General features: G+C 43.8%; 1 protein-coding gene across 1 annotated transcript in view; it reads left to right on the top strand.

Annotated features, from left to right (window-relative positions):
• LOC148516909 (trypsin-like) overlaps positions 1–16,435 on the top strand; it is a 90,042-nt gene that overhangs the window by 28,368 nt on the left and 45,239 nt on the right. The window contains exon 4 of the mRNA XM_088479403.1: positions 6,387–6,523. Within this exon, the coding sequence (XP_088335529.1) occupies positions 6,387–6,523 (137 nt within the window). The remainder of the gene's footprint in view (positions 1–6,386; positions 6,524–16,435) is intronic.

Here is a 16,435-nt window from a genome sequence, read left to right as displayed (position 1 = left end):
CATATATATCTCATACTGTATCTATCTATCTATCTCATATATATCTCATACTGTAACTATCTCATATCTATCTATCTCATATATATCTCATACTGAATCTATCTATCTCATATATATCTCATACTGTATCTATCTATCTATCTATTTATCTATCTCAATACTCTATTATTATTATTATTATTATCCTTTATTTATATGGCGCCACAAGGGTTCCGCAGCGCCTGACAAAGTACAGAAACAAATGAGCACACAAGACAACAGCTATTAACAGTACAGACAATGCAGTGCAAGTACATGATTTATATACATTGCTGCATAACACCTAAATAAGCAGCAGGGTGTCAGTAATCAGTTTTAGGTGCCATTGTGAATGAAAGTAAAAGTAAGGCAAGAAGAAGCACGTGAGGAAAGAGGGCCCTGCTCGCGAGAGCTTACATTCTGAGGGGAGGGTCAGACAAACAGGGGTGACACAGATGGGCTAGATAGTGAGGAAGGAGCATAGAGTAGTGGGTTAGGATGAGCGCTGGAAAGCATTGAGGAAGAAATGGGTCTTGATGACCCATTTGAAGATTAAGAGCCAGGAAGCCAAGTGATGTAGGAATTTTGCCGGAGCAGTGGTGTCAGAGGGGTAAATCCAGGGTTTGGTGATGGCTAGGAGAATCCAGGCATTGCAGATGAAGTGCTCATGAACGGAGACCAGTTTATTATAGACAAAACTGGCTTTCCAGAGGGAACAGGAGAGAGGGACAGAGTTAAGAGGTGAGAGGAGAATGAGATTATTAGGGTTGATGCAGTGTGGAGGTGATACTGATCTAGAGAAGGGGAATAAGGAGTGTGGGGTTATGTGGCTGGCTTCTGAATGAGGAAGGGTGACAGCAGGTGGTGGGTCAGGTGGAGGTTTAGTGTGGTGTGGGGGGGGGGAGAGGATAGGTAACTTGGAGAAAAGAGAGGGTGCAGGGTCTATCTATTTATCTATCTATCTTTCTATCTATCTATCTATCTATCTATCTATCTATCTATCTATCTCATATATATCTCATACTGTATCTATCTATCTATCTCATATCTATCTATCTATCTATCTCATATATATCTCACACTGTATCTATCTATCTATCTATCTATCTCATATCTATCTATCTATCTATCTATCTATCTATCTATCTATCTATCTATCTCATATATATCTCATACTGTATCTATCTATCTCATATCTATCTCATACTGTATCTATCTCATATCTATCTATCTCATATATATCTCATACTGTATCTATCTATCTCATATCTATCTCATACTGTATCTATCTCATATCTATCTCATACTGTATCTATCTATCTCATATATATCTCATACTGTATCTATCTCATATCTATCTATCTCATATATATCTCATACTGAATCTATCTATCTCATATATATCTCATACTGAATCTATATATCTATCTCATATCTATCTATCTATCTATCTATCTACCTATCTATCTCATACTGTATCTATCTCATATTTATCTCATACAGTATTGATCTATCTCATATATATCTCATACTGTATCTATCTATCTATCTATCTCATATATATCTCACACTGTATCTATCTATCTCATATCTATCTATCTCATATATATCTCACACTGTATCTATCTATCTATCTATCTATCTATCTATCTATCTATCTATCTATCTCATATCTATCTATCTATCTATCTCATATATATATCATACTGTATCTATCTATCTCATATCTATCTATCTATCTATCTATCTATCTATCTATCTCATATATATCTATCTCATATCTATCTATCTCATATCTATCTATCTCATATATATCTCACACTGTATCTATCTATCTATCTTTCTATCTATCTATCTATCTCATATCTATCTATCTATCTATCTATCTATCTATCTATCTATCTCATATATATCTCATACTGTATCTATCTATGTCATATCTATCTATCTATCTATCTATCTATCTATCTATCTATCTATCTATCTATCTCATATATATCTCCCACTGTATCTATCTATCTCATATATATCTCACACTGTATCTACCTATCTATCTCATATCTATCTATCTATCTATCTATCTATCTATCTCATATATATCTCATACTGTATCTATCTCATATCTATCTATCTCATATATATCTCATACTGTATCTATCTATCTATCTATCTATCTCGTATATATCTCATACTGTATCTATCTATCTCATATCTATCTATCTATCTCATATATATCTCCCACTGTATCTATCAATCTCATATCTATCTATCTATCTATCTATCTATCTCATATATATCTCACACTGTATCTACCTATCTATCTCATATCTATCTATCTATCTATCTATCTCATATATATCTCATACTGTATCTATCTCATATCTATCTTATCTCATATATATTTCATACTGTATCTATCTCATATCTATCTATCTCATATATATCTCATACTGTATCTATCTATCTATCTCATATATATCTCATACTGTATCTATCTCATATATATCTCATACTGAATCTATCTATCTCATATATATCTCATACTGTATCTATCTATCTTTCTATCTATCTATCTATCTATCTATCTCATATCTATCTATCTATCTATCTATCTATCTATCTTTCTATCTATCTATCTATCTCATATATATCTCATACTGTATCTATCTATCTCATATCTATCTATCTATCTATCTATCTATCTATCTATCTATCTATCTATCTATCTATCTATCTCATATATATCTCACACTGTATCTATCTATCTCATATCTATCTATCTATCTATCTATCTATCTATCTATCTATCTCATATATATCTCACACTGTATCTATATATCTATCTATCTCATACCTATCTATCTATCTATCTATCTATCTATCTATCTATCTCATATATATCTCATACTGTATCTATCTCATATCTATCTATCTCATATATATCTCATACTGAATCTATCTCATATATATCTCATACTGTATCTATCTATCTCATATCTATCTCATACTTTATCTATCTCATATCTATCTCATACTGTATCTATCTATCTCATATATATCTCATACTGTATCTATCTCATATCTATCTATCTCATATATATCTCATACTGAATCTATCTATCTCATATATATCTCATTCTGAATCAATATATCTATCTCATATCTATCTATCTATCTATCTATCTATCTATCTACCTATCCATCTCATACTGTATCTATCTCATATTTATCTCATACTGTATTGATCTATCTCATATATATCTCATACTGTATCTATCTATCTATCTATCTATCTATCTATCTATCTATCTATCTATCTATCTATCTCACATATATCTCATACTGTATCTATCTCATATCTATCTCATATTTATCTCATACTGTATCTATCTATCTCATATAAATCTCATACTGTATCTCATATTTATCTCATACTGGGCTCTATTTACTACAATCCGCATATTGAATGCGGATTTTAGGGTGATATTACCGAGGGAATGCGCATTGCGAATTCAGGCAATATCACAGGGATTTACTATAAATCCCTTGCAGGGACAGAGCTTATGATAAAGCTCTGTCCCTGCGGATCCCATCCGCACTCTAGTCGCGGTATTTTCGGAAAAAAAAACGTGACTAAGAGCCCGCGCATGCGCCGACCCACCGTCACTGCTACCCCCATTGATGCTAGGCCCCCCCTGCTATCGCGGACCCCCACTCCCCCTCGCGACCCCCCCCCCTCCCTTCATTACACTTACCTGCATCCTCCTGGCCTCCAGTGATCTTCTCCGGGCTTCCCGATCAGGTGATCTCCCATACTGCACTGGGACCCGATCACCTGATGACCGGGCCGCAGTGCACTATGGGAGACCAGCTGACCGGAGAGGAGCCATCACCGGAGGCCCAATCACCGGTCCTTGGATTCAGGTAAGTAAAAAAAAAATTTTTCAAATTTTTTTTTCTTTTTTTTTACAGCAATCAGCTTGCGGTCTGTTTAGACCACATAGCTGATTACTGGTACCGGCTCCCGCCTCTGCTCTCCCCGTTAGAGTAGAGTGGGAGCCCGGTAACCGGGGGAGACTCTGGATAATGCCACCTCCAGGTGGCGTTATTATCACAGGGCTTTCCCCAGTATTTTTTTACAATTTATGTTTAGTAACTCTGGTCAGATCACATTTCCCATTACAATTATGGGAAATGCGATCTGCTTTACGAAAAATAAGTGATACTTAGGGGTTGGAGTAGAATTTTACTAATTCTACTCCAATTGCCCTGTAATAACTACAGGTGATACTAAAATAATGTGAAAAGGGTGTGAAAACACCCTTTTTCACTTTATTTTAGTAAAAATAATGTTAATAAATAGAGCCCACTGTATCTATCTATCTCATATATATCTCATACTGTATCTATCTATCTATCTATCTATCTATCTATCTATCTATCTATCTATCTCTCTCATAGCTATCTATCTTTCTATCTCATATCTATTTATCTGTCTATCTATCTAGTGGCGTAACTATAGAGGGTGCAAGAGGTTCACTTGCTTTGGGGTCCGGTGGCTTAGGGGGCCCTCTGGGCAAGCAAGAATCCCCCTGCACCCTGCCAAGTTTTTTTTCTACATTTCCAATATAATTTCCAATATAATTTTTAATCAGGCACCAGTCGCGAGACCATAGGAACTTGTGGACCAGCAGCCAATCAGCAGTGGCTTCTGGTCCACGAGTTCTGATTAGCTCACCACTGGTGCCTAATTAAAAATTACATTGGCACTGTTTTCCCATGTCTGCGGCTGCATATAGGTGCTGGTGGCACAGCAGCAAATTCACCAGGGCACACAAGAATACAAGCTGGTGGATGGACACAAGGAGGAGGTGAGATGTTCCCAGATGTCTTATTAATAAGGTTATTTTAGTGACAGAATCATATGCCAATGGGTTGAAGTACTTAATATTGACCTTAGAATATGCTCTACAATAGTGCATGTAAGGGGGGATTCTGAGTACCCAGAAACCCCCCCGATCAGTACTGGCTGTCAGACACTCTATCTACAGCTCCAACTAGATGAGGATGGCTCTTATGAGCTGGCCAGGTGCAGAATAGAGAGCTTCTGTCAGGCGGGAACACGCAGCATGGGGGAGAGTCCTGACTCAGGGGGATTCCTGAGATCCCACTCAGGAGGATCAATAGCTGGGATCCTCCAGAGAAAATTAGAAAGTTTTGTTTTTGTTTGTGATCTATCTACAGTCTCTCTCTGTCTCTCTTTGGGAGGTTTCTTTATCTATCTTTCTACTTATCTACAGTCTCTCACTCTCTGGGGGTTTCTACATCTGTCTATCTATATACAGTCTTTCTTTCTGGGGTATTTATACATCTTTCCATCTAGTGTCTCAATCTCTGGAGGTTTCTACATTTATATCTACAGCAGTGGTGTCAAACTTGGGCCTTCCAGCTCCAGTGGAACTACACATCCCAACATGCCCAGCCACATTTTTAGCATTCCCTAATAGCAAAACTGTGGCAGTGCATTCTGGGATGTGTAGTTCCACTGCAGCTGGATGGCCAGAGTTTGACACCACTGATCTACAGTGTCTCATTCTCTTGGGGGTCTATATCTATCTATCTATCTATCTATCTATCTATCTATCTATCTATCTATCTATCTATCTATCTATCTATCTATCTATCTACAGTTTCTTATTCTCTGGGTTGTTTCTACATCTCTTTATCTGTCTATCTATCTATAGTCTCTCACTCTCTGGGGGGTTTCTACATCTCCACCATTTGGGCCACAAGGTCCTTCCAATAGCAGCAAGGCCCTTAGGACCTTGTTGGATGTTGCCCTAATGTTCCTGGTTGCAAAGGGGCCCCCAGTTTCAGGGCCCCAAAAATATAGATCCAACACTGGGGAGAGTTGCTGGAGGGGGGTGGGGTGGCATTATAGCCTAGGTAAAGGGCAATACTGTGTGTGGCATTACTGTGGGCTATAAAGTTATAAGGGGCATTACTGTGAGGAATAATGTATAAGGGGCACTACTACTGTGGGGCATAATATACAGTATAGGGGCACTACTATCCATCTATCTGTCCATTCCTGACACAGACGATAACCCTCATACAGTGTGAGAAGGCATGTTGGCATGTTGGCATGTTACATAAATACACATCCTGAGACAGGAAAATATCATTTTTTTCAATAGTTTTTTTTTTTCTGAAGCCAACATGCCAGATCTCCTTCAGTGTCTCCTTTCGTGCATTCCCGGCACCGATAATTCCATGTCCACGGGAATGGTAATTAAATGCAATGTTTTGATGGATGGATTATGACAAATATTTATTAAAAAATATCGAATACATTTTTTTTCCTACAGCCAACTACCCAGATCTCCTGCAGTGTCTGACTGCCCCCATCCTGACCTCCGCTCAGTGTAACAGCGCCTACCCAGGAGAGATCACTGATAACATGATCTGTGTTGGTTTTATGGAAGGTGGCAAGGATTCCTGCCAGGTAATGTCACAATTTATCCTGTGCCAGATTAAGGTCCACAAGGGCCTAGAGCTAACATTTCTGAAAGGATTATTGTATGCTGCAGCAGGGGGAGTGACCCCTACCGGGATTGTGTGACTAGTAATGTGGGGGAGTGACAGTACTTTGGGGGTGTGGTATGTACAAGGGGGTGTGCTGTGTGGCATAGCTAGCACCTACTTACACCCACCTCAATCTACCGCCCCTCTTCACTTGTATTAATAGTGTGATGTTATTATTAGCTATACTAAAAATATATCATGTAAATATACAGTATATACCTCTTTCTTAACATCACGTCCTAACTTCATAACTGAGCCTCTGAAGTACTCCTCACTGGCATCATACCTCACCCACAGAAGTACTATCTGCCAATTAAGGAAAACGCTAAAAGTAAATTGTATAATATTTTACTTTTCTTAAATAAAATTGTCCTACCAGTCATAGACACTATTCATTCCTCTTCCCGATGGCCGTATTATTCACAAACATAAAAAAACAATAAAATATAAGAATAGAATATATTAAAATTGCAATAGTAATGTTAGTATGAAGACTATAATACTAAATATATAAAGTTTATAAACCTTAAAACATTATATACAGTGGTATATTTATACTAACATTAATATTGTTTATTTATTATAAACACAAATACGGTATATACACAGATAAGTCACATTATTACGACTATCTCCAACATTTGACGCCGGCAGCGCGTAGCCCATGAAGTACGTCACGTGCCGTGTGCCGGCTTGGTGGGTATGTAAGGTGTGCGATAGGCCGTCTGCACACATATCCATCGTTACTGTCATAGGTAAAAGGGGCAATTTATCCGAGTTGTAAAAAGGGATGATTATTGGCTTTCGGGCCAAGGGTGGCCGTATTTCTGAAATAGCGCAGTTTGTGAACTGTTCACGTGCTGCTGTGGTGAAGGCATATCCGGACTGGACAAATGGCACCATGGCGAATAACCAATAGGAAACTGCGGAGCACTGCGGGCCATTGATGTGAGAGGTAAACATTGGCTACGAAGGTGCGTGAGGGCTGACTGACATGTTACCATGCAGCAACTCACCGTCAAAATTAATCTGTACCAACCTACTCGCACCTTATTCACTCCCAGCCCGTCTAGGTTCTGTCCGTGCTGCACACGCGGTTACTCTGGCTATTAGCTGGTGGTCATACTAATGTGACTACACTGTGTATAGTGCTTAAAACAAAAAACAAAAAAATGAAAATATTATTAAAGTCCTTTTATATGTCTCTATGTATATATTACATTCTGTCATACCCATATGTTTTGTACTGTTCTACTTCTTATCTGCATTTTCTGTACTTTGCCTTCTGCCCCCTTAACCTGCATTGTGCTGAACAATCCCCTCCCCATCTGTATGTCCTGCATTGTGCTGTACAATCCCCTCCCCATCTGTATGTCCTGCATTGTGCTGTACAATCCCCTCCCCATCTGTATGTCCTGCATTGTGCTGTACAATCCCCTCCCCATCTGTATGTCCTGCATTGTGCTGTACAATCCCCTCCCCATCTGTATGTCCTGCATTGTGCTGTACAATGCCCTCCCCATCTGTATGTCCTGCATTGTGCTGAACAATCCCCTCCCCATCTGTATGTCCTGCATTGTGCTGTACAATCCCCTCCCCATCTGTATGTCCTGCATTGTGCTGTACAATCCCCTCCCCATCTGTAAGTCCTGCATTGTGCTGTACAATCCCCTCCCCATCTGTATGTCCTGCATTGTGCTGTCCCCTATCTGTATGTCCTGCATTGAGCTGTGCCCCATTCAGTATGTCCTGCATTCTACTGTCTCCCATTCTGTATGTCCTGCATTGTGCTGTCCCCCATTCTGTATGTCCTGCATTGTGCTGTCCCCCATTCTGTATGTCCTGCATTGTGCTGTCCCCTATCTGTATGTCCTGCATTGTGCTGTCCCCCATTCTGTATGTCCTGCATTGTGCTGTCTCCCATTCTGTATGTCCTGCATTGTGCTGTCCCCCATTCTGTATGTCCTGCATTGTACTGTCCCCATTCTGTATGTCCTGCATTGTACTTTCTCACATTCTGTATGTCCTGTATTGTGCTGTCCCCCATTCTGTATGTCCTGCATTGTGCTGTCCCCCATTCTGTATGTCCTGCATTGTGCTGTCCCCTATCTGTATGTCCTGAATTGTGCTGTCCCCCATTCTGTATGTCCTGCATTGTGCTGTCTCCCATTCTGTATGTCCTGCATTGTGCTGTCCCCCATTCTGTATGTCCTGCATTGTACTGTCCCCATTCTGTATGTCCTGCATTGTACTTTCTCACATTCTGTATGTCCTGCATTGTGCTGTCCCCCATTCTGTATGTCCTGCATTGTGCTGTCCCCTATCTGTATGTACTGCATTGTGCTGTCCCCCATTCTCTATGTCCTGCATTGTGCTGCCCCCCATTCTATTTGTCCGGCATTGTGCTGTCTCCCATTCTGTATGTCCTGCATTGTGCTTTCCCCTATCTGTATGTCCTGCATTGTGCTGTCTCCCATTCTGTATGTACTGCATTGTGCTGTCTCCCATTCTCTATGTCCTGCATCATGCTGTCCCCTATCTGTATGTCCTGCATCGTGCTGTCCCCCATTCTATATGTCCTGCATTGTGCTGTCCCCATTCTGTATGTCCTGCATTTTGCTGTCTCCCATTCTGTATGTCCTGCATTGTACTGTCTCCCATTCTGTACGTCCTGCATTGTGCTGTCCACCATTCTGTATGTCCTGCATTGTGCTGTCCCCTATCTGTAAGTCCTGCATTGTGCTGTCTCCCTTTCTGTATGTCCTGCATTGTGCTGTCCCCTATCTGTATGTCCTGCATTGTGCTGTCCCCCATTCTGTATGTCCTGCATTGTGCTGTCCCCTATCTATATGTTCTGCATTGTACTGTCTCCAATTCTGTATGTCCTGCATTGTGCTGTCCCCCATTCTGTATGTCCTGCATTGTGCTGCCCCCCCATTCTGTATGTCCTGCATTGTGCTGTCCCCTATCTGTATGTCCTGCATTGTGCTGTCCCCTATCTGTTTGTCTTGCATTGTACTGTCCCCCATTCTGTATGTCCTGCATTGTGCTGTCTCCCATTCTGTATGTCCTGCATTGTGCTGTCCCTTATCTGTATGTACTGCATTGTGCTGTCCCCCATTCTCTATGTCCAGCATTGTGCTGCCCCCCATTCTATTTGTCCTGCATTGTGCTGTCCCCCATTCTGTATGTCCTGCATTGTGCTGTCCCCTATCTGTATGTCCTGCATTGTGCTGTCTCCCATTCTGTATGTACTGCATCGTGCTGTCTCCCATTCTATATGTTCTGCATCATGCTGTCCCCTATCTGTATGTCCTGCATCGTGCTGTCCCCCATTCTGTATGTCCTGCATTGTGCTGTCCCCATTCTGTATGTCCTGCATTGTATTGTCCCAATTCTGTATGTCCTGCATCGTGCTGTCTCCCATTCTGTATGTCCTGCATTTTACTGTCCCCCTTCTGTATGTCCTGCATTGTGCTGTCCCCTATCTGTATGTCCTGCATTGTGCTGTATCCCATTCTGTATGTCCTGCATTGTACTGTCTCCCATTGTGTATGTCCTGCATTGTGCTGTCCCCCATTCTGTATGTCCTGCATTGTGCTGTCCCCTATCTGTAAGTCCTGCATTGTGCTGTCCCCCTTTCTGTATGTCCTGCATTGTGCTGTCCCCTATCTGTATGTCCTGCATTGTGCTGTCCCCCATTCTGTATTTCCTGCATTGTGCTGTCCCCTATCTATGTGTCCTGCATTGTACTGTCTCCCATTCTGTATGTCCTACATTGTGCTGTCCCCCATTCTGTATGTCCTGCATTGTGCTGTCCCCCATTCTGTATGTCCTGCATTGTGCTGTCCCCCATTCTGTATGTCCTGCATTGTGCTGTCCCCCATTCTGTATGTCCTGCATTGTGCTGTCTCCCATTCTGTATGTCCTGCATTGTGCTGACCCCCATTCTGTATGTCCTGCATTGTGCTGACCCCCATTCTGTATGTCCTGCATTGTGCTGTCCCCCATTCTGTATGTCCTGCTTTGAGCTGTCTCCCATTCTGTATGTCCTGCATTGTACTGTCTCCCATTCTGTATGTCCTGCATTGTGCTGTCCCCCATTCTGTATGTCCTGCATTGTGCTGTCCCCTATCTGTATGTACTGCATTGTGCTGTCCCACATTCTCTATGTCCTGCATTGTGCTGCCCCCCATTCTATTTGTCCTGCATTGTGCTGTCCCCCATTCTGTATGTCCTGCATTGTGCTGTCCCCTATCTGTATGTCCTGCATTGTGCTGTCTCCAATTCTGTATGTACTGCATTGTGCTGTCTCCCATTCTCTTTGTCCTGCATCGTGCTGTCCCCTATCTGTATGTCCTGCATTGTGCTGTCCCCCATTCTGTATGTCCTGCATTGTGCTATCCCCATTCTGTATGTCCTGCATTGTACTGTCCCCACTCTGTATGTCCTGCATCATGCTGTCTCCCATTCTGTATGTCCTGCATTGTGCTGTCCCCCATTCTGTATGTCCTGCATTGTACTGTCCCCATTCTGTATGTCCTACATTGTGCTGTCCCCTATCTGTATGTCCTGCATTGTGCTGTCTCCCATTCTGTATGTCCTGCATTGTACTGTCTCGCATTCTGTATGTCCTGCATTGTGCTGTCCCCTATCTATATGTTCTGCATTGTACTGTCTCCCATTCTGTATGTCCTGCATTGTGCTGTCCCCCATTCTGTATGTCCTGCATTGTGCTGTCCCCCATTCTGTATGTCCTGCATTGTGCTGTCTCCCATTCTGTATGTCCTGCATTGTGCTGTCCCCCATTCTGTATGTCCTGCATTGTACTGTCCCCCATTCTGTATGTCCTGCATTGTGGTGTCTCCCATTCTGTATGTCCTGCATTGTGCTGTCCCCTATTCTGTATGTCTTGCATTGTGCTGTCCCCCATTCTGTATGTCCTGCATTGTGCTGTCTCCCATTCTGTATGTCCTGCATTGTGCTGTCCCCCATTCTGTATGTCCTGCATTGTACTGTCCCCCATTCTGTACATCCTGCATTGTGCTGTCTCCCATTCTGTATGTCCTGCATTGTGCTGTCCCCCATTCTATATGTCCTCCATTGTGCTGTCTCCCATTCTGTAAGTCCTGCATTGTGCTGTCCCACATTCTGTATGTACTGCATTGTGCTGTCCCCCATTCTGTATGTCCTGCATTGTGCTGTCCCCCATTCTGTATGTCCTGCATTGTGCTGTCCCCCATTCTGTATGTCCTGCATTGTGCTGACCCCTATCTGTATGTCCTGCATTGTGCTGACCCCTATCTGTATGTCCTGCATTGTACAGTCCCCCATTCTGTATGTCCTGCATTGTGCTGTCCCCCATTCTGTATGTCCTGCATCGTGCTGTCTCCCATTCTGTATGTCCTGCATTTTACTGTCCCCCTTCTGTATGTCCTGCATTGTGCTGTCCCCTATCTGTATGTCCTGCATTGTGCTGTCTCCCATTCTGTATGTCCTGCATTGTACTGTCTCCCATTGTGGATGTCCTGCATTGTGCTGTCCCCCATTCTGTATGTCCTGCATTGTGCTGTCCCCTATCTGTAAGTCCTGCATTGTGCTGTCTCCCTTTCTGTATGTCCTGCATTGTGCTGTCCCCTATCTGTATGTCCTGCATTGTGCTGTCCCCCATTCTGTATGTCCTGCATTGTGCTGTCCCCTATCTATGTGTCCTGCATTGTACTGTCTCCCATTCTGTATGTCCTGCATTGTGCTGTCCCCCATTCTGTATGTGCTGCATTGCGCTGTCCCCCATTTTTTATGTCCTGCATTGTGTTGTCCCCCATTCTGTATGTCCTGCATTGTGCTGTCCCCCATTCTGTATGTCCTGCATTGTGCTGTCTCCCATTCTGTATGTCCTGCATTGTGCTGACCCCCATTCTGTATGTCCTGCATTGTGCTGACCCCCATTCTGTATGTCCTGCATTGTGCTGTCCCCCATTCTGTATGTCCTGCTTTGTGCTGTCTCCAATTCTGTATGTCCTGCATTGTACTGTCTCCCATTCTGTATGTCCTGCATTGTGCTCTCCCCCATTCTGTATGTCCTGCATTGTGCTGTCCCCTATCTGTTATGTACTGCATTGTGCTGTCCCACATTCTCTATGTCCTGCATTGTGCTGCCCCCCATTCTATTTGTCCTGCATTGTGCTGTCCCCCATTCTGTATGTCCTGCATTGTGCTGTCCCCTATCTGTATGTCCTGCATTGTGCTGTCTCCCTTTCTGTATGTACTGCATTGTGCTGTCTCCCATTCTCTATGTCCTGCATCGTGCTGTCCCCTATCTGTATGTCCTGCATTGTGCTGTCCCCATTCTGTATGTCCTGCATTGTACTGTCCCCATTCTGTATGTGCTGCATCGTGCTGTCTCCCATTCTGTATGTCCTGCATTGTGCTGTCCCCCATTCTGTATGTCCTGCATTGTACTGTCCCCATTCTGTATGTCCTGCATTGTGCTGTCCCCCATTCTGTATGTCCTGCATTGTGCTGTCCCCTATCTGTATGTTCTGCATTGTGCTGTCCCACATTCTCTATGTCCTGCATTGTGCTGCCCCCCATTCTATTTGTCCTGCATTGTGCTGTCCCCCATTCTGTATGTCCTGCATTGTGCTGTCCCCTATCTGTATGTCCTGCATTGTGCTGTCTCCCATTCTGTATGTACTGCATTGTGCTGTCTCCCATTCTCTTTGTCCTGCATCGTGCTGTCCCCTATCTGTATGTCCTGCATTGTGCTGTCCCCCATTCTGTATGTCCTGCATTGTGCTGTCCCCATTCTGTATGTCCTGCATTGTACTGTCCCCACTCTGTATGTCCTGCATCATGCTGTCTCCCATTCTGTATGTCCTGCATTGTGCTGTCCCCCATTCTGTATGTCCTGCATTGTACTGTCCCCATTCTGTATGTCCTACATTGTGCTGTCCCCTATCTGTATGTCCTGCATTGTGCTGTCTCCCATTCTGTATGTCCTGCATTGTACTGTCTCGCATTCTGTATGTCCTGCATTGTGCTGTCCCCTATCTATATGTCCTGCATTGTACTGTCTCCCATTCTGTATGTCCTGCATTGTGCTGTCCCCCATTCTGTATGTCCTGCATTGTGCTGTCCCCTATCTGTATGTCCTGCATTGTGCTGTCCCCCATTCTGTATGTCCTGCATTGTGCTGTCTCCCATTCTGTATGTCCTGCATTGTGCTGTCCCCCATTCTGTATGTCCTGCATTGTACTGTCCCCCATTCTGTCTGTTCTGCATTGTGCTGTCTCCCATTCTGTATGTCCTGCATTGTGCTGTCCCCCATTCTGTATGTCTTGCATTGTGCTGTCCCCCATTCTGTATGTCCTGCATTGTGCTGTCTCCCATTCTGTATGTCCTGCATTGTGCTGTCCCCCATTCTGTATGTCCTGCATTGTACTGTCCCCCATTCTGTATATCCTGCATTGTGCTGTCTCCCATTCTGTATGTCCTGCATTGTGCTGTCCCCCATTCTGTATGTCCTCCATTGTGCTGTCTCCCATTCTGTAAGTCCTGCATTGTGCTGTCCCCCATTCTGTATGTACTGCATTGTGCTGTCCCCCATTCTGTATGTCCTGCATTGTGCTGTCCCCCATTCTGTATGTCCTGCATTGTGCTGTCCCCCATTCTGTATGTCCTGCATTGTGCTGACCCCTATCTGTATGTCCTGCATTGTGCTGACCCCTATCTGTATGTCCTGCATTGTACAGTCCCCCATTCTGAATGTCCTGCATTGTGCTGTCCCCCATTCTGTATGTCCTGCATCGTGCTGTCTCCCATTCTGTATGTCCTGCATTTTACTGTCCCCCTTCTGTATGTCCTGCATTGTGCTGTCCCCTATCTGTGTGTCCTGCATTGTGCTGTCTCCCATTCTGTATGTCCTGCATTGTACTGTCTCCCATTGTGGATATCCTGCATTGTGCTGTCCCCCATTCTGTATGTCCTGCATTGTGCTGTCCCCTATCTGTAAGTCCTGCATTGTGCTGTCTCCCTTTCTGTATGTCCTGCATTGTGCTGTCCCCTATCTGTATGTCCTGCATTGTGCTGTCCCCCATTCTGTATGTCCTGCATTGTGCTGTCCCCTATCTATGTGTCCTGCATTGTACTGTCTCCCATTCTGTATGTCCTGCATTGTGCTGTCCCCCATTCTGTATGTGCTGCATTGCGCTGTCCCCCATTCTGTATGTACTGCATTGTGCTGTCCCCCATTCTTTATGTCCTGCATTGTGCTGTCCCCCATTCTGTATGTCCTGCATTGTGCTGTCTCCCATTCTGTATGTCCTGCATTGTGCTGACCCCCATTCTGTATGTCCTGCATTGTGCTGATCCCCATTCTGTATGTCCTGCATTGTGCTGTCTCCCATTCTGTATGTCCTGCATTGTGCTGTCCCACATTCTGTATGTACTGCATTGTGCTGTCCCCCATTCTGTATGTCCTGCATTGTACAGTCCCCCATTCTGTATGTCCTGCATTGTGCTGTCCCCCATTCTGTATGTCCTGCATTGTGCTGTCCCCCATTCTGTATGTCCTGCATTGTGCTGTCTCCCATTCTGTATGTCCTCCGTTGTGCTGTCTCCCATTCTGTATGTCCTGCATTGTGATGTCCCCCATTCTCTATGTCCTGCATTGTGCTGTCCCCATTCTGTATGTCCTGCATTGTGCTGTCTACATTCTGTATGTCCTGCATTGTGCTGTCCCCCATTCTGTATGTCCTGCATTGTGCTGTCCCCCATTCTGTATGTCCTGCATTGTGCTGTACCCCATTCTGTATGTCCTGCACTGTGCTGTCTTCCATTCTGTATGTCTTGCACTGTGCTGTCCTCCATTCTCTATATCCTGCATTGTGCTGTCCCCATTCTGTATGTCCTGCATTCTGTATGTCCTGCATCGTGCTGTCTCCCATTCTGTATGTCCTGCATTTTACTGTCCCCCATCTGTATGTCCTGCATTGTGCTGTCCCCCATTCTGTATTTCCTGCATTGTGCTGTATCCCATTCTGTATGTCCTGCATTGTACTGTCTCCCATTGTGTATGTCCTGCATTGTGCTGTCCCCCATTCTGTATGTCCTGCATTGTGCTGTCCCCTATCTGTAAGTCCTGCATTGTGCTGTCCCCCTTTCTGTATGTCCTGCATTGTGCTGTCCCCTATCTGTATGTCCTGCATTGTGCTGTCCCCCATTCTGTATTTCCTGCATTGTGCTGTCCCCTATCTATGTGTCCTGCATTGTACTGTCTCCCATTCTGTATGTCCTACATTGTGCTGTCCCCCATTCTGTATGTCCTGCATTGTGCTGTCCCCCATTCTGTATGTCCTGCATTGTGCTGTCCCCCATTCTGTATGTCCTGCATTGTGCTGTCCCCCATTCTGTATGTCCTGCATTGTGCTGTCCCCCATTCTCTATGTCCTGCATTGTGCTGCCCCCCACTCTATATGTCCTGCATTGTGCTGTCCCCCACTCTGTATGTCCTGCATTGTGCTGTCCCCCATTCTGTATGTCCTGCTTTGAGCTGTCTCCCATTCTGTATGTCCTGCATTGTACTGTCTCCCATTCTGTATGTCCTGCATTGTGCTGTCCCCCATTCTGTATGTCCTGCATTGTGCTGTCCCCTATCTGTATGTACTGCATTGTGCTGTCCCACATTCTCTATGTCCTGCATTGTGCTGCCCCCCATTCTATTTGTCCTGCATTGTGCTGTCCCCCATTCTGTATGTCCTGCATTGTGCTGTCCCCTATCTGTATGTCCTGCATTGTGCTGTCTCCAATTCTGTATGTACTGCATTGTGCT

This window comes from Taudactylus pleione, unplaced genomic scaffold (assembly GCF_031769625.1).
Source record: "Taudactylus pleione unplaced genomic scaffold, aTauple2 ptg000231l, whole genome shotgun sequence".
Taxonomy (NCBI): domain Eukaryota; kingdom Metazoa; phylum Chordata; class Amphibia; order Anura; family Myobatrachidae; genus Taudactylus; species Taudactylus pleione.
Note: the sequence above shows the minus strand (reverse complement) of the source record. Positions and strands in the feature narration are given on the sequence as shown.